We start from the raw sequence: 26,062 nt of genomic DNA, 5'->3' as shown, positions 1-26,062 counted from the left end.
GTGCCACACCAACATAAAGGTTCCTGCAGGAGACAGGAGTGGGAAAAGTTCTGTTTCTTTCAAATTCTTTTACTCGAGGGGGGTCATACTGTATCTGGTGAAAAGCAGGGCTCAATTTCTGTTTCCCTTCTTGTTCTTCTGTAACTCCACGTGTTCTGATTTCAAATCTTCCCCTCCCCCAGACACCGTCCTTTCTTCTCCTGCAGGCCAAAGAAAACACAGACCCACTTCCTTCACACAGGTCTGGACTCTGGACTTCAAATTAGCAATCTTGGTTTGTCAATGTCGCACAACAATGGTTGGCGGGGGGGGTGTCACTGGGGAGGGAATGCAAGACCAAAAGAAGAAAATTGTTAAAAAGAAAGAAAAACAACAGTTCACAACATCTGGAGTAGCTTCACGACAAAGAATGTGATGGGGGGAGGGGGATTACTGAGAGAAGTGCTTATACAGCAAAAAGGTCTGCTTTAGTCTGTGGCTGTGCAGGAACCTTCAGAACTTTGGACCCCCACCACCACCCCTCCCCCCCATCAAAAAGTTAGTTTGAAGCACAGATTTTGTCTTCGGTCTCCAAACATGTGAGGACGTTATTTTCCAAATCTAATTTGTATGATTCCATCTCTATGTTGTAGTAAATCTGCTGTTGAGTTACAACAAGGCCATCCACTGTCCTGTCCTGTGTCCTTTCCTGTCCCGCCTGTTGTCTGTCCTGTGTCCTTTCCTGTCCCGCCTGTTGTCTGTCCTGTGTCCTTTCCTGTCCCGCCTGTTGTCTGTCCTGTGTCCTTTCCTGTCCCGCCTGTTGTCTGTCCTGTGTCCCTTCCTGCCCGTTAAATTGGCACAGGTTTTACGCTGGATGCCCTTCCTGACGCAACCCCACATTACATAGGGAAATGCGGCAGGGGTGAGATTTGAACCAGGAACCTTCCGCACGAAATCAAGTGCACAAACAACTTGGCCACCACCCAGTCTGTCTTGGGTCTTCAATCTATGTGTGTTCATTTCCAGCACTGGTAGGTCCATGAGAAGCAGGAGTTCCAGTCATTGGTGCAATAGGCAGGGCATCCTGAGGTAGGTCCAGCACCCTGGGGTGCAGGGCCAGGATCCAGTGAAAGTCTTGGCAGTGCCTCAGACAGAGAGAACAAGAGCAAAATCAATCAGCCAGAAATAACTGCACCTGAGGCACTAGATCATCAGCAGTAAGTCAACAGGGAAGCAGAGAGATTACCAAGGTGGATGCCAGCAGCTAGCCCTGTGCTTCACCAACAGAACCAGAATTTAGATGTAGTGAGGCTGAAACCTGTTATGTTGCTCATAATATAAACTAAAAAGGAGAGGAAGCATAGTTCCATACTATACAGACATGCTAGCTATACATGAGGAAGAATATATATATATATATATATATATATATATATTTTTTTATTTTTTATTTTTTTTTTAATTTCCTTTATATAGCACCAAATCACAACAGAGTTGCCTCAAGGCGCTTCACACAGGTAAGGTCTAACCTTACCAATCCCCAGAGCAACAGTGGTAAGGAAAAACTCCCTCTGAGGAAGAAACCTCAAGCAGACCAGACTCAAAGGGGCGACCCTCTGCTTGGGCCATGCGACAAAACATAAATTACAGAACAATTCACGGATGAATATACAAGAAATGCAAGTGGCGCACAGGACAGGAGGATCGCCAACACAAACAACTCCCATCTCTGGATGGAGCTGCACCTTAAACAGAGAAAAAATAGAATCAGGCATCAGAAAGACAAAAAACACTGTATAATTTGCCAGCATTACTCAACAAGAAAAACAGAAGAAATACTAAGGTGATTGCCGGCCGCTAGCCCTAAGCTTCACTAAAAGACCCAGAATTTAGGTGAAGTTGAGGCCGCGGCCTGCTCCAATTATTAATAACATGAATTAAAAGAGTAAAAAGCGTAAAACAAAACTGTACCAGTATGCTAGTCATATGAAAGGGAAAATAAGTGCATCTTAAGTCTGGACTTGAAAGTTTCCACAGAATCTGATTGTTTTATTGACGCATAGATGAACAGATGCATCTTTGTCTGGACTTTAATGTCTCTACGGACCCTGAGTGTTTTATCTCTGCAGGTAGGTCATTCCACAAGACAGCTGCACAATAAGAGAAGGCTCTGTGACCTGATGACTTTTTTTTTTTAACCTTAGGGACACAAAGTAGCCTTGCACCCTGAAAACTCAAGAGCAGGGTCCAGTATGCAGGGTGTAATCAGGTCACCTAGGTAGGGAGGCGCAAATCCATTGATAATTTTGTAAGTTAGTAACAGTATCTTAAAATCAGACCTCACAGAGATAAGAAGCCAATGAAGGGAGGCCAAAATCAGTGAAATATGGTCAAACGTTCTGCTTCTTGTCAAAATTCTGGCAGCAGCAATTTCAACCAATTGCACACCCCTAAAGTTGACTGCAGTAAACCAGAGAATAGGGTGTTGCAATAATCGAGTCTAAGAAGAAACAAAAGCATGGATTAAAATCTCTGCATCTGCCATAGACAGGATGGGACAAATCCTCTTTATGTTATGACGATGGAAGAAAGCAGCCCTGGTGACTTCTCTGAAAAGGACAACGTGGGATCAAAAAAAAAAAAAAAAAAAAAAAAAAAAAAAAAAAAAAATCACCCCAAGGTTCCTCAGTTTGCCAGTGTGATGTATGGCGCACAAGTCTAGGTTAAGCATTAGCTGGTCAAACTGATGTTGACGGCTTGCTGGACCAAGGACCATCATTTCAGTCTTGTCTGATTTTAAAAGTAAGAAATTGCTGGACATCCAGCTTTTCACTGAAGCAAGGCAATCCTCTAAAGTATTGGTGTGCATGAGAGTACCAGCAGTTATCAGCACATACAATTGAGTATCATCAGCATCACAGTGAAAAGTAATCCTAAAACATCATAGTATATGCCCAAGGGATGCTATATAAAGGGAGAAAAGCAGGGGGCCTAAGACAGAACCCTGCTGAACCCCATATTTAATAGCAACAAGGTTGAGGTGACATGATAGTACAGGACAGTCAGGGCGACTGGTTAGGTCACATTTCAACCATGCAGGGGCATTCCCAGCAATCCCAAAATGATTTCCCATCTTCTTGAGTAGTATACAATTATTCACCATATCAAATACAGTGCTAAGATATAACAGCAACAGAACCATAGTGGTGTCCGAATCCATTACAAGTCAGAGATTATTAAACCATATACATAGAATTAAAGTGTCTCAATTTTACTGCAGGTTTATGAGATATTCAGTGACACGGTTTGGACTGTGACCTTACTTTGAAGAAGGTCACAAGGTTCCCACAGCGCTGGCGTGGGCTCATTAAGGATTTTAGTCCATAGAACACATGGGCATTCCATATGAAATCAACCTCACTCACACTCATCTTCAACGCTCACTCCAATTAAAGGTCACGGGGGGGGCTGGAGCCTATCGCAGCAGTCATGGGGCATGAGGCGGGGTACACCCTGGACAGGACACCAGTCTGTCACAGGGTCACATATAGACAGATGAACACATTCCCACCGGCACGCACACCTACAGGCAATTTAAAGTTTCCAATTCACCTAACCTGCATGTCTTTGGATGTGGGAGGAAGCCGGAGCACCCGGAGGAAACCCACGCAAACACGGACAGAACATGCAAACTCCACAGAGAAAAGCCACAGGTGGGAATCAATCCCATGACCTTTTTGCTGTGAGAAAGCAGTGCTAACCACTAAGCTGAAACCAACGTATTTCAAACATTTCCTTTGTGGTTTCAGATTGTTTAATTTTCACATATTTTGTAGATTATGGGCCCAATATGAAAAATCCAATTGAACAGAACATCCAAAAAAGGGCGTGGCACTTCTTTGGTAAAGGTGCTCATTTTCTTGCAAACTTTGTAGTGCCATATTTCGAAAATGATACCAGATAATAACTTGATTCCACCCCAGTTTTTTTCCCCATTTGTACCTATTTGGTGTGGGATACACAGCCTCCAAAAAGGTTCTGCTGATTTCAAAGAAAGAAAAAAAAAAAAAAAAAAAAAAAACACTTCACAGCAATCAGAGGCTGGTATGATGCTCGCACTTTAAGACATGATTAGGCTTGTGTCGCTGTGCGAGCTAGAACATAAATACAAATCTGTAGTCTGGAGTAATAAATTGAAGACAGGGAAATGTGTATTTTAAAAAACAAACAACAAATACACACAGCAACATTTAGCAGGACCTACCCATCCGTCAAAGATGGAACTACCGTTCGGTGTAGGTACAGGTAATTTGGTGGACAATGAGCTGATGTTAATAAGTTCGAAATTAATGTCACTGCTGACTGTGTAAAGCAGAACATCGCAGTCAGTTCAGGAGATCACATTTATAACCCTCAGATTCCTGTCTGAAGGATTTAAATCTGGGGGGTGCATCATGTGTATCTGTGGCCGTTGATGAGTCTACAGATGTTTGTGATAATGACCAGGTTTTGGTGTATGTGAGATTTTTCACAAAGGAGCTCTGTGAGGACCTGTTGGGTGTAACACACACAAGAAGACATATAGTAGTGTTCAGAATAATAGTAGTGCTATGTGACTAAAAAGATTAATCCAGGTTTTGAGTATATTTCTTATTGTTACATGGGAAACAAGGTACCAGTAGATTCAGTAGATTCTCACAAATCCAACAAGACCAAGCATTCATGATATGCACACTCTTAAGGCTATGAAATTGGGCTATTAGTAAAAAAAAAAAAGTAGAAAAGGGGGTGTTCACAATAATAGTAGCATCTGCTGTTTATGGTACAAACTCAAAACTATTATGTTCAAACTGCTTTTTTAGCAATCCTGTGAATCACTAAACTAGTATTTAGTTGTATAACCACAGTTTTTCATGATTTCTTCACATCTGCGAGGCATTAATTTTGTTGGTTTGGAACCAAGATTTTGCTCGTTTACTGGTGTGCTTGGGGTCATTGTCTTGTTGAAACACCCACTTCAAGGGCATGTCCTCTTCAGCATAAGGCAACATGACCTCTTCAAGTATTTTGACATGTCCAAACTGATCCATGATACCTGGTATGCGATATATAGGCCCACCATAGTAGGAGAAACATGCCCATATCATAATGCTTGCACCACCATGCTTCAATGTCTTCACTGTGAACTGTGGCTTGAATTCAGAGTTTGGGGGTCGTCTCACAAACTGTCTGCGGCCCTTGGAACCAAAAAGAACAATTTTACTCTCATCAGTCCACAAAATATTCCTCCATTTCTCTTTAGGCCAGTTGATGTGTTCTTTAGCAAATTGTAACCTCTTCTGCACGTCTTTTATTTAACAGAGGGACTTTGCGGGGGATTCTTGCAAATATTAGCTTCACACAGGTGTCTTCTAACTGTCACAGCACTTACAGGTAACTCCAGACTGTCTTTGATCATCCTGGAGCTGATCAATGGGTGAGCCTTTGCCATTCTGGTTATTCTTCTATCCATTTTGGTGGTGTTTTCTGTTTTCTTGCACGCGTCTCTGGTTTTTTTTTTGTCCATTTTAAAGCATTGGAGATCATTGTAGATGAACAGCCTATAATTTTTTGCACCTGCGTATAAGTTTTCCCCTCTCCAATCAACTTTTTAATCAAACTACGCTGTTCTTCTGAACAATGTCTTAACGTCCCATTTTCCTCAGGCTTTCAAAGAGAAAAGCATGTTCAACAGGTGCTGGCTTCATCCTTAAATAGGGGACACCTGATTCACACCTGTTTGTTCCACAAAATTGACAAACTCACTGACTGAATGCTACACTACTATTATTGTGAACACCCCCTTTTCTACTTTTTTTTACTAATAGCCCAATTTCATAGCCTTAAGAGTGAGCATATCATGAATGCTTGGTCTTGTTGGATTTGTGAGAATCTACTGGTACATTGTTTCCCATGTAACATAAAGAAATATACTCAAAACCTGGATTAATCTTTTTAGTCACATAGCAGTACTATTATTCTGAACACTACTGTATATGCAGCAATAAAAGAGATGCTGAGAAAGACGGGCACAGATCTGAAGCAGGTTGTTTCTGTCACCACAGACAGTGCCCCTGCCATGGTGGAAAAAGAGAGGGGGCTGTGCCCAGATGAAGGAGGACAACCCACATCTTACTGCTTCGCACTGTCTCATCCATCAGACTGTTCTGTGTGCCACTCGATCAGAATATTTTGCTGAAGTAATGAACAGAAACTCATCAACTCCTGAGGGCATCGTCATCTCTTCAGCATCACCTCCTGAGACAATTCCTGGAAGATGTGGAGGCAAATACCAATGAGCTGCTACTGCAGAACAAAGTGAGGTGGCTGAGGAAAGGCAACGCAGTGGGACGTTTCTGGTCTGTCCAAAAAGAAATAGCAGGTTTCTTAGAGCAGGTCAAGAGTCAGAGAGCAGTTTTCACTTCTTATACAAGATGAGCACAACATAGATATGGCTGCCTTTTCGGTTGACGTTACATCACATCTGAATGAGCTCAATTTAAAGCTGCAGGGCCAGAACAATTCAGTTGCTGATTTGATGACAGCTGGACATTTTCAAAGAACATCTTGAAGGAGAGTGTGAACACTTCCCAAAACTGCAGGTACAGATTCAGGGTGAGAGATGTTTCTTCATAAACAAGCTGATTGGAAACGCTAATCCAGAATCCCTTCCTCATCACAGAAGTCAGAGGCTTTTCAAAGGAGGTAACGCAGACAGTCAAGTGGGCTCATGCAGGATCTCGACAGCTTGAACTCATTGATCTGTGAAGAAATGCTGCATTAAGAGAGCATTTTGAGGCAACTGACCCTGCTGCTTTCTGGCTACAGACTGTGTGTGAGAGTGTGTTTCTGGTCTATCCAAGGTAACACTGCACACCTTGACTATGTTTGGATCGACTTCAGCTGTGAGTCAGCTTTTTTACACTATGAACATGATTAAAAACAAGTACAGTTCTACACAATGGCACTGACCTCTATTCCAACCAAGATTTAAATTGCTGCAAGTCAGTCACATGCCCAGTTTCTCCCATTAAGAAAAACTTTAAAAAAGAATAATTAAAAGAGAAAAGATGCTGTTCAAAGCTCTGTTTGCTTTTTCACCCTAAAAAAAGCCACATTTATTGATTCTTTTTGGAAGTTTTTTTTAACTTGAAAAGCAGGCCTTCAGTTTTTTTAGTCTGGGACCTCTGTCATTTAAGAAAAAAAGAAGAGAAAAATGTTTAGTCACTGCTCTTGTTTGCACCTGTCTTTTTTCCACTGAAAAGACACTTTATAGTTTCTGGAAGATGTTGACTTTTTTTACTTGAAGTGTAGGCCTCCAGTTCTTTAGGCTGGGATTGCTTTAATTTAAGAGGGGAAAAAAAAGAGGTTTATCTGGCTCCATTTGCACTTATTCTTTCTGAAATAAAGACCATACACTTTGCCTGGACCTACTTTTATTTATGGTGAAGGAGCTAGCTGTGCACTTTGTTAACATTTCCTGTATTGAAAATTGACAATAAATACTGTTTGAAACCACAGCGAATGTGGACACTGGGGAAGGCTATAAGACACAAGCTGGACTTCAGTTCAGACCTTTTACTTGGATGAAATTTAATAACTGGACTTCAATAACTTTAACTGAATACCACCTGGTCTATCATGAGAAGGAAAAGAGAAAGGGCCTTGAATCCAGCTATATTCATTATGCTGTGTTTTAAGAGAATGGAAATGCTGTTTCAGCCGTATAACGCACACAGATGCTCACGTCGTACGACGGCGTTTGTGCTTTCTCGACGTGCCTGCCAGCCAGTTCATGTGGCAGATGTCAACAAGATCTTGATCTGTTAAGGTGCCCTGACACGAGCATGTTTTTGATTCACGTAACAACACGACCTGTGTCGTGACCAGTGGTGGGCACACAAGGGTCCGAAATACATTTTTTAACCTACTTGCACTAGTGCTAGTAAGAAAAAAATTTACTTGCAACCAAAAAATAAAGTTACTTGCACAACCAAAAGTCAGTCTCATATCAACCTTAAAACTTCTCCCTTCTGATGTGTCAGGCTCTTCCTCTCTGGGGAGAAGCAGCAGCAGACAGTTTTGTTTTTTTTCATGTGCTGCGCCCGGAACGAATCGTTCATGAAGATTATTTTATTATTAAATAGACCAGCTGTATAATAAAACAAATGGTGACTGGTTTATGACACAATGATGACAGAGTTTGAGGGGAGAGAGCGAGGAACCGCAGCGGCAGACAGTTTCTTTTCTTTTCTTTGTTTACATGTGCATGCACAAACGGGACAGGAGGTCCTCAAACTGGAGCTCCTGCAGCGCCAGTTATTTGCTGCAGCTCCTGCAGCAAATAATAAAACTCCCCGAATTGGGAACATCTCATGAGGATGTTGTGAACCCAGGGACAGCACCGCTGGCGACGTTTGTCAGCTTTCCACAACAAATAGAGCACAGCAACTCATAAAACGCAGGGAAGACGAAGACAACACACTGGAAATTGTTTTTTTTCTTATTTATTTCTTTATTGGTTTATTCTACTGGTGCTTATACTCGATAAAACTTAAAGTTACTTGCACCAGTGCAAGTGCAGTATACGAGCACCACTCAAATAATACGTGCACAAACTAGCACATGCATGTACTAATTCGACTCCAGGCACAGTTCCGCTAATCCGCTAACTATTGAAGCTAATGTTTTCATCATCGAATAAGCTTTTCAGATAACTCTGAAAACCATCATCGGACCATTTATCTTCCGATAAATTTTGGTCAGATAATTTTTAGATCGCTAACATGTTTTTGCTGATGAGGTAAATAAAGTTTTAACAGTTAAAAACCTCTGTTAAGTCTGTTATCAAAGATTTTAGCCCTTACCTGTTAAATGTTTTCGCTACTGTCATCTACTGGCCAGTAGTGTCCATGGCATTATTCACCCCAAGTACTGAGATATCCCATAATCCTAATGTTCATTTACAATTGTCGTCATGGATTCTGTTGTTTAAACCGCAGCAACTCTCTGGCACACACACACAAAAAAAACTGGTATGCAAAGGATTATGGGTTAGGGTCTAAGTGCCAGTAGATGGCAGTGTTCTCTGCATTTTGACCCCGGTATATCAGACGGTTATCTAATAACTTGACTTTGGCTCCTGCAAATGACTTTTTTTTTTTTTACATATGAATAAAATGGGATATTCTACAAAAGCACATTTATATGTAAATACCAATACCTCACGTCACATTAACATGTTGGTTTATACATAGAATGAATGAGTCAACCAATCAGTGTTAGTGGAGGCTCATTTACTCATTGACATTGTATGGGTATTGTTTTTATTGTGTTTGATTTTAGACTTTTAATTGGGTCTTATTTTTACTGTTAATATTGTTATCTTTGTGTACCTTGTCTTTTGTGTGCTCCTGCTGCAACATTAATTTCCCTTTATGGGACAATAAAGAAATTCTGATTCTGATTCATAATCCCTTTGGCATCTGTCTGTGTTTGTTGCAAAACTTCAGAATTAGTGCATTATTTAAAATTAAAAGATATGTGTTAAATTTTAACATTGTACAAATGATAGAAATGACATTAATGGAGTTATTCTATCCAAATTAATTTTTAAATCAAAACCATAAGTCAAACTGCTTTATTTTCCAAGACCTCTGCCTTGCTGCTTCACTACTGCAAAATATGTAGTAAACAGGAGCTTCAGCAGTGGGCAGGGTGCACAAAGACAGAAATGCTGACTCACTGTTTGGGTGTGTGGTTGCCTTTGATGCTACCAAACGCAATCGTGGTGTTAAAACTCAAAATCAGCTTGTCAGTAGTTTACTGCAAGTTATCAGTTATCTGTGGCTTCCGATAAATTTTGGGTGGTTTATTGGTTTAGCATTAGAAAAGATAACTTTTCAGTTAGCTGATTAGCTGTTATCGAAGCTAACTTTTTGGTTAGCTGTGCCCACCACTGGTCGTGACAATCCCACCCGCTGTGTTCACAGCTGGACCCGTTCTTTGTTCCACCGGCTGCCACTCGCTCTGTGCTGGACGATGCATATTTAAAAATAATTATTTTGTGGCAGATTAATCATTTTTTTCTGCAAATTGGCCTTTGAAAACAGCTCTAATCACTTCCTGAATCACAGAGGAGGCTGCAGCCGGAGCGAGGGCATGCCTAACAAGCTCCAGAGAAAAGCACTTTGAACCGTCTATAATTATTTGGACTTGTTTACACTGTCAGGGCTTGATAAAACAGTTGCATGTTTTTTCCTTCTTGTCTGCAGCTCTTTAAAGTATGTTTATAACAGATTTAACTTCTTGTTATAATCGTTCAGATGAGCTGCGCTCTAATGTGAGCTGCTGATGTCACCACTGACTCTTTTCACTTATTTACTCCACTTGACGAGCTGCACGCTGTCGGTGATTTGGTCGCGCCACATAGCAAGACATTTGTGCGTGAAAGATTTTTTTTAACATTTCAAAATTCTCTGTGCACAATAGCACACACCTCTGGTGTCCTGTCTGCACCAGTTAAAGATGAGTTTACTCGCCAGCATGACACAGGTCCTGCTGTTGTGTGAATCAAAAACATGCTGTGTCAGGCACCTTTACTCAGCTACTGTCCATACTTGTGAGCTACACTTTGGCCCAGTCGCAATAACCCACCTTCACACATTTCTTGTGAAAGTACAAAGTGAAGTGGTAAAGAGTGCAGAGCGGGTCCCGAGATCAGACTTTTGCTCACAGTCTAGTTGTGTTTATAAAACCACACCAAGATGGCCGTGGTGGGAGTACTTTCTTTGTCTCTGCTGTCTAGATTTGACTTAAGAGTAACATGGCTTCATCTTTGACACCAGACTTCACTGGAGAAATACTCAGCTGTACTGCTGACAGTCACACATTAAATTATAAAAACTTCAAAATGTAAGCTTACTTATGATGAGACAAAAATAACTATGTATGTGGCCTTTTTAATAATTTTCATGATATGTAACATATAAGCCTTTAAATAAACTTATGTCGCACAACATACTTTTACAGCCACAAAATATTAGTGCAAACTTTAGTCATTTACTTTTTTACAGAATCTGCTCAGGGTTGACAATTTATGGATGAAGATCAAAAGCAGATTTCCCCCGCCTTTTTTTTTTTTTTTTTTTTTTTTTTTTTTTTTTTTTTTAAATGCTGACTCCATCTGTCAATCCATTTATTCCATTTCAGGGTCAGGGGTGGAGGAGCTTGAACCAATCCCAGCAGTCATAGGGCGAGAAGCGGGCTACACCCTAGACAGGACGGCAGTCTATCACAGAGCCACACAGACAAACTCAGTCACATGCCTACGGTCACCAATTCACCAAACGTGCATGTCTTCAGCGGTGAGAGGAAGCCAGAGCACCCAGAAGGAACCCACATGAACACAGGGACAACATGAACAGTGCACATAAAAAGTCCTAGGTGGGACGAGACCCAGAACCTTTCGCTGTGAGGCAACAGTGTTAACCACTAAACCATCATGCTGTCCTTAATGCTGCCTCAGTAAGTTCAATTTCTTTGAAACAAATAATTAGTTACTAAAATTGAGAAAAAAAATCCCAGAATTTGAAAGGAAGGACATCCGGTGTAAAACGTGTCGAATCAACACGCACATCATAATTACATCCGCTGTGGAGACCCTGAGTGAAAAGGTGAGAAGCCAGAAGAACTTCATATTAAGTGCTACATGAATAAATGTTGAATTATCTGACATTTCAAATTGTACTGTTATAAACAGGATAATGTCAAAGTAATTATGATGTGTGATTTACATAGGAATTTCAAATAAAACTGCTTCAAAGTAAAAAAATAATTACCAGGTCACTAAAAACTTGAGTTTGAATGACAGCAGGCTGACTGCATGATGTCTACCACAGGTCTCAACCACTCACACATTTTGTTTGTGCCTATGACGAACTCATAGGCATAAACTGTCTATCACAGGGTTGTTGGTGTTGTTTGTGACCACAGAAAATAGCACATTACTCTTACTTTTATTGCCACCACTCTACATAAAAAGGAAACACGACACCAGCAAAGATTAACATCTTATCCAAGTTTCAAAATGTCCTTGTTTTTGAGGGAATGTGTAAACTCTAATTCATATATTTGAAATGATACATTTAGGTTGAATCAAATATTTTGCCATGTTCGGTGTTTTATCTAAATAGTAAATGGACTGCATTTATATAGCGCTTTTCCATCTGCATCAAACATTCAAAGGGTTTTACAATTATGCCTCACATTCACCCCAATGTCAGGGTGCTGCCATACAAGGTGCTCACTACACACCGGGAGCAATAGGGGATTAAAGGCCTACAGCTACAGCTTTGTGACAACAACTGTAATAGGTCCACCTCAGTACTTACAGCTTTTCAATGAAATCAAAAGGAAGGAAGAAAAAAAAACCCCCAATGTTAAGATATCGGCTTGTGTATTGGCCAAAACAAAAGTTAGCAAAAATCCAAAATGGTGCACCCCTAATTTCAGACCAGTGCTAAATTTAAGCATCAGATTAAAAACAGGCAGTGGCTATTTGTACTTAGCCATGTTCATATAGTGAACTATTGGTACATAGCATCTCTCTCATTGATCAATATGCCATGTGATCATGAGGCTACATACTTTTACAACTTGCTACTGATACATACATACCTAAACTACGTTAGCCACAACCACTAATCCTAAACCCTAAACTTAACCCCTATGTATGAACGGAATAAGGGATTACTAATACCGCCAGTTAGGAACAGAATAAGAGATGATTATTATTATGTTATTATTATTACAAACTGCTTCCTAAAAAAACAAACAAAAAAAAAACTGACTTCAGATTCATGACTTCAGTCTTTCACTACATACAGGCTGTGAAAACAGCTTGGTGTGTTTTTGTTTTTTGTTTTGGGGGGGGGAAGACCAGTGACACTGTCACATTATGAATTTCTCCACTATATCAATATCAATCAATAAATCAAAGATCAATAAAGTCTTATCTTATTATGACGTCAGCGGTAAGTGACACAGGGCGTGGCCTGTGAGCACCTGTGACACCTGAAGCTGAGTTAGCAGCACCGCACAGGCCCGTGTTAGCTTCAGTCCAATTCACGTTTCTGTCGGGCTCAATCCGAACCCGATGTGGGTCTTTTACGTCCTGAAGGATTGGAAGACGGTACCACGTTAGCCTAGCCTAGCAGAACAGCACAGCGGCAGACTTTTACCGGATCTACAAACAAACGAAAAAGCCCGAGCCGTTTATCTTTGATACCTTGTGTGCGTCAGTACTTACACCACAGTTCTGGAGATCATCCAGGACACCATGTTGTCTTTTATTAAGATCACACACTCGAACGTCGGCACCTTGACGCTCCAACAACTTCTTCAGGTGAAACGTCGATGATCCGGTTCAGGCGGCTACGTCAGCGGCACCACGTCCTCGGTCACGTGTCCATCACCGAAAAACCAACATAAAAGAAGCCGTAAAGCGTTCAGTCCAAGTCGGTCAAGTCAACCAAAGCCTCCTCACTTCTCCTTCTTTAACTTCCTCCAGACAACTCGGAGACTCTCTGCGAGCCAATGACGTGGGTCAGAAGAGCCCGCCTATCGAAGCCTCCATTGGCCACTTCAGCGTATTTACACTAACTCGAACAGTCATTGGTTGCAATAGCTCTGTGACGGTATGTTTTTCCAACACCTTCATCCATTGCTTTGATTGGTCTGCTGAAAGCCAATGACAGAGGACAAAGGTGTTTCATTGGTTTTTAAAAGTTTTTCCCAACATTCAGTCCAAAAAAAAAAAAAAAAAAAAATATATATATATATATATATATATATATATAATACGCAAAAGGCTAAAAAATTATGTTTCAAGCTGTAAATGTGCACAAAGGAAAAAAAAACTCATACTGAAATGAAAATTTTTGTCTGTGTGAGAAATGTGTGTTAAAAACTTCAGAGGTTCACATACACCTCAAACCCAGAGCCTGCATTTTTAGGAAACAGGTGATTTTTTTTATGAAAAGTGGACGTACTTGTTAGAATATAATGACACTGCTCATAGCAAAAAAGATATTACAGCAAAAACATGATAAACTTGGTACTCTCACTCACTCATCTTCAACCGCTCACTCCAAATTAAGGGTTACAGGGGGCTGGAGCCTATCCCAGCAATCATAGGACGTGAGGTTCACCCTGGACAGGACACCAGTCTGTCGCAGGGCCTCATATAGACAAACAAAGACATTCACACTTACACGCACACCTACGGACTTGACCCTGAAGCCGTAACTTTTTGTGAATTACGGCTGGCTGAAGAGATTCCATGGCTGCTAGCCGGCTCAAACCATTTTTAAATGCCCGCTTATGGCTCAGCTCTTATAAATGGCTCAAAACGGCTGGACTCTTTATTTTATTAGGATGTATAGTCTTTATGCTATCTACAAGTTTCTCAGTCAGTGATAGTCTCTTTCTATTAAAAGGAAGAAAGCAAATATACAGGTGATTAAGACTAGAGTATTTTATTAGCCAATACAATCTTGTACAATGTACTTGCCTACACTTTGTCGTAGTTATCATGAATATGCAAAGATACACTTTAGCCAAAGATGACAACAATGGAAAGTGTTTTTGATTGTCCTTCCAAAACTCCAAGGAAGTTTCAGCAGTTGATGAGGTCAACAAGGACCTGTTGAGTTCTCCTTGCAGTTGTTGTTCTCAAGACTCCACAGCAGATTCTCCGCTGTCTCTGGCATCATCAAGCCAGGACATCCGCAGCTTTTTCACACTGCTGACAGGCTCTGCATCACCCTGAGCAGCAGTCGGGACAGCTTCCTCTGCATGATATATGTCATGTTGCCCAGCACAGACTCACAGAACCTATAAAAACACAATCACAATACAACCCTAACTATAAAACAAGATCACTAGATAAGTAATGCTTTTCAACAATTTTTTTTTAATAACTCCTACATGGTTGAAATTGAGCAAATTTCATTACTTATGATAATGACACACACTGGTACCTTGAAGTCTGAATGTTACGGAGTAGTTCCTTGATATGTTGTGTAGCTTCTTCCTTGGTCAAGACTATAGCCCTCACTGATGGGTCAAAGCAGACACTTGCTTTCACCAAGTCGGTCATGGGGATTCGCTTGTCCACGTTCTGCAGGATTCTATTTTTCAGCTTTTTCATTTGTTCGGAATCACTGCCAGTCTCACACAGCTTCCTGATCCTCGAGCGAATGAGTGGGACAACTAATAGGGTTGGAGCCACCTCACTGATGACAAAAAAGACAATCATTACTTATTAATCATGGAAACTGAATATACAATGGAAATCAGAACAACAGTATCTGTATAAGTATATACCTCAGAACAAGAGTAAATTACAGGAATGGATTAAGGAATGTTTGAATCTCCTTCAGTGTCTCCACATCCTCGTCAAGTAGGACCACGTCATGCTTTTCAACCTTTTTTAGGGCCTCGTTTACTTCTGACACCAGATCAAGGATGCTTGTGATCATCCTAAGTGCACTATTCCACCTCGTGGGAACTTCCACTTTCAGTGTACAGTGGCGGTGAGTGGTGGTGGAATGTTCATCAGAGTTTGCAACAGAGAAATTTTCATCTGCAACAGAGAAATTTTCAAAACTTAGTCTATAAATGTACAAGCTCTAATATAGGTATTCATATCATTTAGTGTTGTGCTTTGCTTATTTTGCCCAAGTAATTTACCTTCATCTGGATCTAGTACAGGGATGGCTTCATCCTCAGTGATCTCTTCAGCAACACTCTCCAGTACTTGCTTCTCCTTGAGTATACCTGTTTCCTGTTTCAACATATGCACTTTGAAGTATAGAGTCTTCACTATGTCCTTGCACTTCTTTACGGTTGCAACCAGTTCAGGTACTTCTTTTTCATCAAACCCATCTTTCATAAAGAGATTATGGATTGAGTGCACCAAGCAAGTGTTCCTTTGATGTCCTAAGAGGTGGGATAATTTTAGCATTGCAGAAGCCCCATCAGTGCAGTCGAGCATCATCACTTGACGATGGTGAGGTAGGAAATCGGCCAACACACCCCTTACATGATGATTCAGACTCTCAGCCGTGTGGCTTGTAACAGGATTCAAATCCAGGGTAAACAACGCAAGTTTCTAATCTATAACTGTACTCAGTCTCATCGCGAAGTACGAATGCTTATGATGCTTGTCAGTCCATCCATCCATGAGTATTGTAGCACTGCTCATGTTGGCAAGTTTCTCTTTCACCGATTTTCTCACTGAGTCATACACGTCACACAGTGCTGTTGTGGCAAGAGCTCTTGAACTAGGCAGATGGAAGTTAAAGGTCTTGCTGTTTAGGTGTGTGAAGCCTGAGCATTCCACATGATCAAAGGGTAGGAGGTCCCAGCATAACCACAATGCCAGGTCACGATTGAACTCAAAGTCACTTGTGGCTCTAGCTGATTTTTTGTCACTGCTGAACCACGAGGTGATCTTCTGTGACTGGCTTTCAGACTTCCTGATATTTGCCTCTGGATGTATTGTGGTAGCGTGGTTAAAGTTCCAGTGTTTTCTGTCAGGAAATACACCCTAGTTAGCTGACCCTCCTCTTTGGAAGCCTCCTTGTTGAAGCATATCTTGCAATAGAGTTTATCATCAATCCAAGTGTGACAGCCATCAGTCGTCCTGTGCACTTCCCCCCATAAACTCCCAAAATCTGGAACGCTGAGGTTTTGTTGATTGTTTCATTGTCCAGAACAACCTAAGTTGTGTGAATGTGTTGACACGGCGATTGCTGACACATTGATTCTGTACAGATCTCAGCAGTCTTGGCTGTCTAGGTTTTGGTGCATTCCCCTGATCCTGCTGCAGAACATCTGTAATTCATAAAGAAAAATATTGCAGACATTTGACAATGAAAAAATGTACACAGAACAAAAAAGAACCAGATTTAACTAGAACTACCAGAGTGGTGCCAAATGGCACATCTTCCTTTCATGACCAAGGTGGTTCCAAATGGCACTGCTGGGGTCATTTACAACTCATTCGGCCACCTTTTCTTATGTTAGTGCAGCCATTAGATTGGAATGTGGCAGTACCAGAGTGACCGGCAGTTTGAGCCTGTGAGAATGTTCAGTTTTTTAAAAAATGGTGCAGAAGCTTCTGTTGAATTAGAAAAAGTTGCCAGTCTTAAAAAACGTTTCAGCAGTGTGTAAATTTTAAGGAGGCTGGACGGGTATGTGTTTGCCCAAATTATGTTACCGTAAATCAAATAATAATACAGGGTCAATGGACAAGCCTTATCTACAAAATGTCTGAATTTGCTGTTGAATCCAAATGATCTAACTGTTTTTTGTGGATAAAACTAATGTGTTGTTTCTGGTTCAAATTCTCATCCAGTACAATGCCTAAAAATTTGACATGGGATACATGGGATAAATTTCATTTCCTTCATTTGAAACTCTTGATCTGCAGGTCACTGGTACTGCCACATTCCGATCTAATGGCTGCACTTACATGTGAAACATAAGAACAGGTACATAAGAAAGGGTGGCCTAATGAGTTGTAAATTACCCCAGCAGTGGCATTTGGCACCCCCCGGTCAGAATAGGAGGTGGGAGAAAGGGCTGGATTTTTGAGTGTGAACCATCTTTGACAGTGCTGTTGACCAGTGTCTGAATAGCTGATAACTGCATCAGCTTGTTGCACATGATCTGTGAAGTCTTTTAGGTCTCACAGATAGACATTTCTATAAGCTTTGATTTGATATATATATTGATATTGACTGGACAAATAGATGGAATACCAGCAAAATAGGAAAGCTTGACGTACGTATTTTTGACATTCCAACTTTTTACACAAAATTTTTTACTTTTGTTGTTACAGTCTTTCACAAGCAGAATTTATTCCATTTTTGTCATGGTGTGTAATGAAGTTGGTGAAACATGCACACCTAGGTAGCAGCAATTTATCTGTAAATTTATTCATAAGGCCAAAACCTGGGGTGGCCCATCTACCCCATCCTCCCCTAACAATAGCACGTGTGTGTGTGCAGGACTGGGATAAATGTGCAAAAATTGTTTATTTATTAGGAAATGGCTATTAGCACGGCCGCTGTGTGAAAACTCTCATTCCACTATTCGCCCGGCAAGACCCTGGTGGCGATGTTGGGTAGACATATAAAACTGATAGGTTTTTGTTGTACAATCTTTGAGTCTAATATTAACAGGAAGATAACTGCATAATACAGCAGTATATGGTAAAGCTTCTTGTGTCAGAGTATCAAAAGACAGTGTAGGCCTATTCTTACCTCTTTCTTACAGGATGTATGATATTTAAATAATTTTTACACCAGTGTAATCCTTAGTACTTTTAAATGTCATTTTTTGATGCAGACTGTAGACGAGATCTAGAAGTGTGAGATATTTTCGCTTTGAAGCTTCACCACGCTCTTTTCATTGTATGTATGATGAAATTGATTAGTGTACTGTAAAGAAGACATCTTCAGGTTTAAAATAAAAAAATATCAAAATCAGACAAATATTAAAGGAGTTATGACATCATGAATGCAGTATGTTTGTTTATACAAGTAGTTCCAAGTTTTGCCACCAGTCTTGCCGTGCGAATAGTGAAATCAGAGTTATGGACACGGCCGCGAATAGGGTCAGCCTATTTATTAATGTTTTCCAGGCAAAACTGATACCATAATTTCCAGGCTATAGAGCGCACCTGAATATTAGCCACACCCACCAATTTTAAAAAGCAAAAAGAAATTGTACATAAATAACCCACGGGTCTTCACGTTGTAACATAAGATATTTACACAGAAAGATGTTACAGAAATATTTTTTTAAACTTTTAATTAAATATGTACCATAAAATTGAAAGCGACGCCTAAATATTGATGTGCACATCATCCAGTGTGCACATGGCGTCACGTGGCTTCTCTGTTCCACACAGACTAATTTTTACTTTTCTAACTTTCATCGTGTGGAGCCAGGATCGGATGGAATCTGTAATAAATGAGACGTTAATGAAGTACTGTTACTTTTACAACTTGTTGCGCCAAGATGGGGAACCGGTGTGGAAGGAGGAGGAAAGAAGGCTCCACTCCACTAACGGATTGGCGGTGCGACTGTGGAGCAAAGTGCCAGAAAATGACTTTTCTTCACTAAAACAAACAGGCAAGATCTTATATTTACACTGTGTGTGAAATTACACTGCACACGTATTTTGACTGATGGAAAAGCCTGTAAAAATCCATGAATTAGAAGCATCCATAAAAGCCACAGTGTTCAACGCGTGAAAAAAAGTCACGGTTTATAGCCGGGAAATTATACTTTGCATTACCCAGTTTGGAAACCTTACCTGTGTTGTTGGTGGATCCCAACACACGTTTCATTGGAGAAAATTACACTGTCTTCCAATTTTTGGTCAGTGGTCTTCTTGATTCTTGAAATCAACATGAGTCAGGATCAGGAAGCAGTTCCAACGTGACCTACGTCATGAAGGCCAGGAGCGCTCTGAATGCAGACAAGCGCCCCCTAGTTAATATAGCAAACGGCTGAGCCATTTAACAGCTGGCCAAATTCCTTGTGGCTGCGCACTTTATTTAAATGGCTGTCTATGGCTCACGGACAATTTTTAAAGTACCCAATCCACCTAACCTACATATCTTTGGATGTGAGAGGAAGTCAGGGCACCCGGAGGGAACCCACGCAAACACGGGGAGAACATGCAAACTCCACACAGAAAGGCCACAGGTGGGAATCAATGAATGAATGATGATTTATTGTCATTACAAGTACAACGGAATTATCTTCACACCCAATTACCTCAGACAAAATACAGCGATTAATCCACAATTATTACTAGTTGAACGTAATAATGACACACATCAGAATTAAAACAACCGCACATATACATTTGATTGTTTATGTACGCTAAACTTGAAACAGTCCGTCATCTAAATTGAGGCAATGTGAGTGTGGCTAGTGGCAGCAGCTGTGCCACGCGGCCAAGCTTGGGGGGAGTGGAAGCAGCTGCAGCTTTGCTACACGGCCTCCCCGGGGGGGCAGTCAGAAACACAAGGGGGGGGGGGCATGCGTCCATGTGTGCAGGTGGTTCATATCAGTCTCTGTCTGTGTATACGAAGAGTCTGAAGTGGCCTTGATGACAACCACAGACTGTGTGGGAGGGCAGATGAAAAGGGACCATATGTGTCACCAGGGCCATTGAAATCTTTCTGGAGGAAAAACAATTGGGGCATTTTGTCCTTCGGTAGCTGACATGGCTGCTGTGTTTGGGTTAGGCAGAGAAACACAGAACTCCAATACGGCTTCTTTTAACTGTCCAGTTGTGTGAACATTCACTGGTCTTCAACATCAATGTCTTTGCAGGGCAGACAACTGCTCCGAGATAGATTCCATCTTGCGTTTAAGTTCAAAAGTATAAAAAGCTATTATCTCTAGGTCTAAATGAAGGAAAAGACCTTTGCTTAAAATAAAAAAATGCATCAGTATTCTTTTATTCATATATAAAAACTTCTAATGTTTGTATTGATTAATCAAACAAAATGCTTTGCATATAATCACTTCATTTAAATGGCACGTGTTCCTTGTAACTGATGTGTGTTTAAATGTGATATTTCTGCATTATCAGTATGTTGATGCTCTTGCTTGCTTGCTTGCAGCTCTTGCTTGCCTCTGCTGGTGGTTGGCTCTCACTGCGGTATTGTATTGCTTCCTGTTCCGGAGCACAGCAGTGTTTTGCTGTATCTGTTAGCTGTTTAATCTGCGCAGTTAGATTGATCTAGTTAACTAGATAACGATTTGTTTCACAGTGTAATCTTCACGTGCCTTAACTAAAGCACTCCCTCTGCTGAATCACCTCTAAATTATTTACACATTATTCACTTTGTGTGTTTTTAGGAATCCGCTAGCTTAGCGCAGCTACTAGCTCTTAGCCGGTTTAGCATGGCGGCTTCTCCTGTCTCTCCTGCACTTATCTGCTCTGGGTGTGAAATGTTTAGTTATTCCTCTGCCTCCTTTAGCAGTAATGGTACTTGTAATAAGTGTAGCTTATTCGTAGCTTTGGAGGCCAGACTGGGCAAATTGGAGACTCGGCTCCGCACCGTGGAAAATTCTACAGCTAGCCAGGCCCCTGTAGTCGGTGCGGACCAAGGTAGCTTAGCCGCCATTAGTTTCCCTCTGGCAGAGGGGAAAGCAGGCCGACTGGGTGACTGTGAGGAGGAAGCGTAGTTCCAAACAGAAGCCCCGTGTACACTGCCAACCCGTTCACATTTCTAACCGTTTTTCCCCACTCGACGACACACCCGCCGAGGATCAAACTCTGGTTATTGGCGACTCTGTTTTGAGAAATGTGAAGTTAGCGACACCAGCAACCATAGTCAATTGTCTTCCGGGGGCCAGAGCAGGCGACATTGAAGGAAATTTGAAACTGCTGGCTAAGGCTAAGCGTAAATTTGGTAAGATTGTAATTCACGTCGGCAGTAATGACACCCAGTTACGCCAATCGGAGGTCACTAAAATTAACATTGAATCGGTGTGTAACTTTGCAAAAACAATGTCGGACTCTGTAGTTTTCTCTGGGCCCCTCCCCAATCGGACCGGGAGTGACATGTTTAGCCGCATGTTCTCCTTGAATTGCTGGTTGTCTGAGTGGTGTCCAAAAAATGAGGTGGGCTTCATAGATAATTGGCAAAGCTTCTGGGGAAAACCTGGTCTTGTTAGGAGAGACGGCATCCATCCCACTTTGGATGGAGCAGCTCTCATTTCTAGAAATCTGGCCAAATTTCTTAAATCCTCCAAACCGTGACTATCCAGGGTTGGGACCAGGAAGCAGAGTTGTAGTCTTACACACCTCTCTGCAGCTTCTCTCCCCCTGCCATCCCCTCATTACCCCATCCCCGTAGAGACGGTGCCTGCTCCCAGACCACCAACAACCAGTAAAAATCTATTTAAGCATAAAAATTCAAAAAGAAAAAATAATATAGCACCTTCAACTGCACCACAGACTAAAACAGTTAAATGTGGTCTATTAAACATTAGGTCTCTCTCTTCTAAGTCCCTGTTAGTAAATGATATAATAATTGATCAACATATTGATTTATTCTGCCTTACAGAAACCTGGTTACAGCAGGATGAATATGTTAGTTTAAATGAGTCAACACCCCCGAGTCACACTAACTGCCAGAATGCTCGTAGCATGGGCCGAGGCGGAGGATTAGCAGCAATCTTCCATTCCAGCTTATTAATTAATCAAAAACCCAGACAGAGGTTTAATTCATTTGAAAGCTTGACTCTTAGTCTTGTCCATCCAAATTGGAAGTCCCAAAAGCCAGTTTTATTTGTTATTATCTATCGTCCACCTGGTCGTTACTGTGAGTTTCTCTGTGAATTTTCAGACCTTTTGTCTGACTTAGTGCTTAGCTCAGATAAGATAATTATAGTGGGCGATTTTAACATCCACACAGATGCTGAGAATGACAGCCTCAGCACTGCATTTAATCTATTATTAGACTCAATTGGCTTTGCTCAAAATGTAAATGAGTCCACCCACCACTTTAATCATATGTTAGATCTTGTTCTGACTTATGGTATGGAAATTGAAGACTTAACAGTATTCCCTGAAAACTCCCTTCTGTCTGATCATTTCTTAATAACATTTACATTTACTCTGATGGACTACCCAGCAGTGGGGAATAAGTTTCATTACACTAGAAGTCTTTCAGAAAGTGCTGTAACTAGGTTTAAGGATATGATTCCTTCTTTATGTTCTCTAATGCCATATACCAACACAGTGCAGAGTAGCTACCTAAACTCTGTAAGTGAGATAGAGTATCTCGTCAATAGTTTTACATCCTCATTGAAGACAACTTTGGATGCTGTAGCTCCTCTGAAAAAGAGAGCTTTAAATCAGAAGTGCCTGACTCTGTGGTATAACTCACAAACTCGCAGCTTAAAGCAGATAACCCGTAAGTTGGAGAGGAAATGGCATCTCACTAATTTAGAAGATCTTCACTTAGCCTGGAAAAAGAGTCTGTTGCTCTATAAAAAAAGCCCTCCGTAAAGCTAGGACATCTTACTACTCATCACTAATTGAAGAAAATAAGAACAACCCCAGGTTTCTTTTCAGCACTGTAGCCAGGCTGACAAAGAGTCAGAGCTCTATTGAGCCGAGTATTCCTTTAACTTTAACTAGTAATGACTTCATGACTTTCTTTGCTAATAAAATTTTAACTATTAGAGAAAAAATTACTCATAACCATCCCAAAGACGTATCATTATCTTTGGCTGCTTTCAGTGATGCCGGTATTTGGTTAGACTCTTTCTCTCCGATTGTTCTGTCTGAGTTATTTTCATTAGTTACTTCATCCAAACCATCAACATGTCTATTAGACCCCATTCCTACCAGGCTGCTCAAGGAAGCCCTACCATTATTTAATGCTTCGATCTTAAATATGATCATTCTATCTTTATTAGTTGGCTATGTACCACAGGCTTTTAAGGTGGTAGTAATTAAACCATTACTTAAAAAGCCATCACTTGACCCAGCTATCTTAGCTAATTATAGGCCAATCTCCAACCTTCCTTTTCTCTCAAAAATTCTTGAAAGGGTAGTTGTAAAACAGCTAACTGATCATCTGCAGAGGAATGGTCTATTTGAAGAGTTTCAGTCAGGTTTTAGAATTCATCATAGTACAGAAACAGCATTAGTGAAGGTTACAAATGATCTTCTTATGGCCTCAGACAGTGGAGTCATCTCTGTGCTTGTTCTGTTAGACCTCAGTGCTGCTTTTGATACTGTTGACCATAAAATGTTATTACAGAGATTAAAGCATGCCATAGGTATTAAAGGCACTGCGCTGCGGTGGTTTGAATCATATTTATCTAATAGATTACAATTTGTTCATGTAAATGGGGAATCTTCTTCACAGACTAAGGTTAATTATGGAGTTCCACAAGGTTCTGTGCTAGGACCAATTTTTTTGCCAGCTTGCACTCGACCGAGACAGACGCACTTTTCTCTTCTCCCTCCCTCCTTATCTTTCCTGCTTCTGTGGCGTGTTGTCTGTGAGGCTGCAGCTTTGCTCTTCTGGAAACGAAAAAAATGGATCTGTTAAAGTGGTCTCTGAACGCAATTGACACTATTTTTTCTACAAGACATTCGGGAGCGGAGGACCCGACCTGTCCTGCTGGGACGCATGTGATGGGTTACGTGATGGACTCGTGGAGGAGATGGCAGGTCATGTGCCTTTACATGCTTTCTGTGGAGGACGTCAAAGATGTGTACATATTCGGCTTGGTGGTGACCGGCTTTCTGATGTGTGGTGCGGGCACTCTGCTGGTTTACCGGAAAATCAAGAAAGTGGAAGCAGCTTTGATTGGTCCTTCCAGGCTGCCCTATATGATTGATTCGATTGGGAAGGCAGTGGCTGCGCAGTCGGCGGGGGTTAATCTGGCTATTCATTTGGCTTCCCCAAATACAGCTGCACTTCAAGGTCGCTGTGATAAAAACCTCCTCAGAAGATCAACACTTAAGCCTCGCTCCCTGGTCTTCGCCCCTCCCCTCAGCTTCTCCAGCTCTGACGTTGACTGTGTTAGAACTGTCCAGGACTGTTCAGACTGCGCAGGGCTGTTCCCTCCCCCCTCCAGGTCGGACAAGGCCGTTGACGGCGCTGAACAGGCTGCCTCCGGAGTGTTCTGATAAACTGGTCCTTTCAAATCTCGGTTGTCGTCCTGTGTCCTTGTTTTTGTCTCTGTGATTATTGTTTTTCTGTGCTGATGGGGATTTTTTTCCTCATTGCCGCTGTGTAATGCAGCAGCTATGAGGGTTTTTTCTTCTCCTCCTTCCCTCGTGTTTTTGCTTTCATATATATGTTTATGTACCGGCTGGCCTATGGTTGTGTGTTGTGTTGTTTGTTATGGAGTCCGGTTTGTTATGGTTTTGTCTCAGCCCTGCTGTTGACCAAGGCAGGGATGTACATCTGGAGCTGGTCCCCAGGCGCCTAATGGCGACTTCTGCTCCTACTTGGCAAATAGGATTGGGGTTAAATGCAGTAGCCACATTTCATTGTGCAGGGAAGATGTTCTTCTGTACTGTGGCATATGACAATAAATTTCTTTGAATCTTTGAATCTTTGAATCTTTGAATTCACTTTATACATGCTTCCCTTAGCAGTATTATTAGACGGCATTGCTTAAATTTCATTGTTACGCAGATGATACCCAGCTTTATCTATCCCATGAAACCAGAGGACACACACCAATTAGCTAAACTGCAGGATTGTCCTTACAGACATAAGACATGGATGACCTCTAATTTCCTGCTTTTAAACTCAGATAAAACTGAAGTTATTGTACTTGGCCCCACAAATCTTAGAAACATGGTGTCTATCCAGATCCTTACTCTGGATGGCATACCCTGACCTCTAGTAATACTGTGAGGAAATCTTGGAGTCATTTTTGATCAGGATATGTCATTCAATGCGCATATTAAACAATATGTAGGACTACTTTTTTGCATGTACGCAATATCTCTAAAATTAGAAAGGTCTTGTCTCAGAGTGATGCTGAAAAACTAATTCATGCATTTATTTCCTCTGAGGCTGGACTATTGTAATTCATTATTATCAGGTTGTCCTAAAGTTCCCTGAAAAGCCTTCAGTTAATTCAAAATGCTGCAGCTAGAGTACTAACGGGGACTAGAAGGAGAGAGCATATCTCACCCATATTGGCCTCTCTTCATTGGCTTCCTGTTAATTCTAGAATAGAATTTAAAATTCTTCTTCTTACTTATAAGGTTTTGAATAATCAGGTCCCATCTTATCTTAGGGACCTCATAGTACCATATCACCCCAATAGAGCGCTTCGCTCTCAGACTGCAGGCTTACTTGTAGTTCCTAGGGTTTGTAAGAGTAGAATGGGAGGCAGAGCCTTCAGCTTTCAGGCTCCTCTCCTGTGGAACCAGCTCCCAATTCAGATCAGGGAGACAGACACC

General features: G+C 41.2%; 1 protein-coding gene across 1 annotated transcript in view; it reads right to left on the bottom strand.

Moving 5' to 3' along the window:
• Window positions 1-13,584, bottom strand: part of LOC117505613 (receptor expression-enhancing protein 3-like) — a 95,062-nt gene extending 81,478 nt beyond the window's left edge. The window contains exon 1 of the mRNA XM_034165195.1: window positions 13,328-13,584. Coding sequence (XP_034021086.1) covers window positions 13,328-13,359 — 32 coding nt within the window. The 5' untranslated portion in view covers window positions 13,360-13,584. The remainder of the gene's footprint in view (window positions 1-13,327) is intronic.
• Window positions 13,585-26,062: the final 12,478 nt, after the last annotated feature.

This window comes from Thalassophryne amazonica, unplaced genomic scaffold (genome assembly GCF_902500255.1).
Source record: "Thalassophryne amazonica unplaced genomic scaffold, fThaAma1.1, whole genome shotgun sequence".
Taxonomy (NCBI): Eukaryota; Metazoa; Chordata; class Actinopteri; order Batrachoidiformes; family Batrachoididae; genus Thalassophryne; species Thalassophryne amazonica.
The sequence above is the reverse complement of the archived record's forward strand: the minus strand, read 5'-3'. Positions and strand labels throughout refer to the sequence as shown.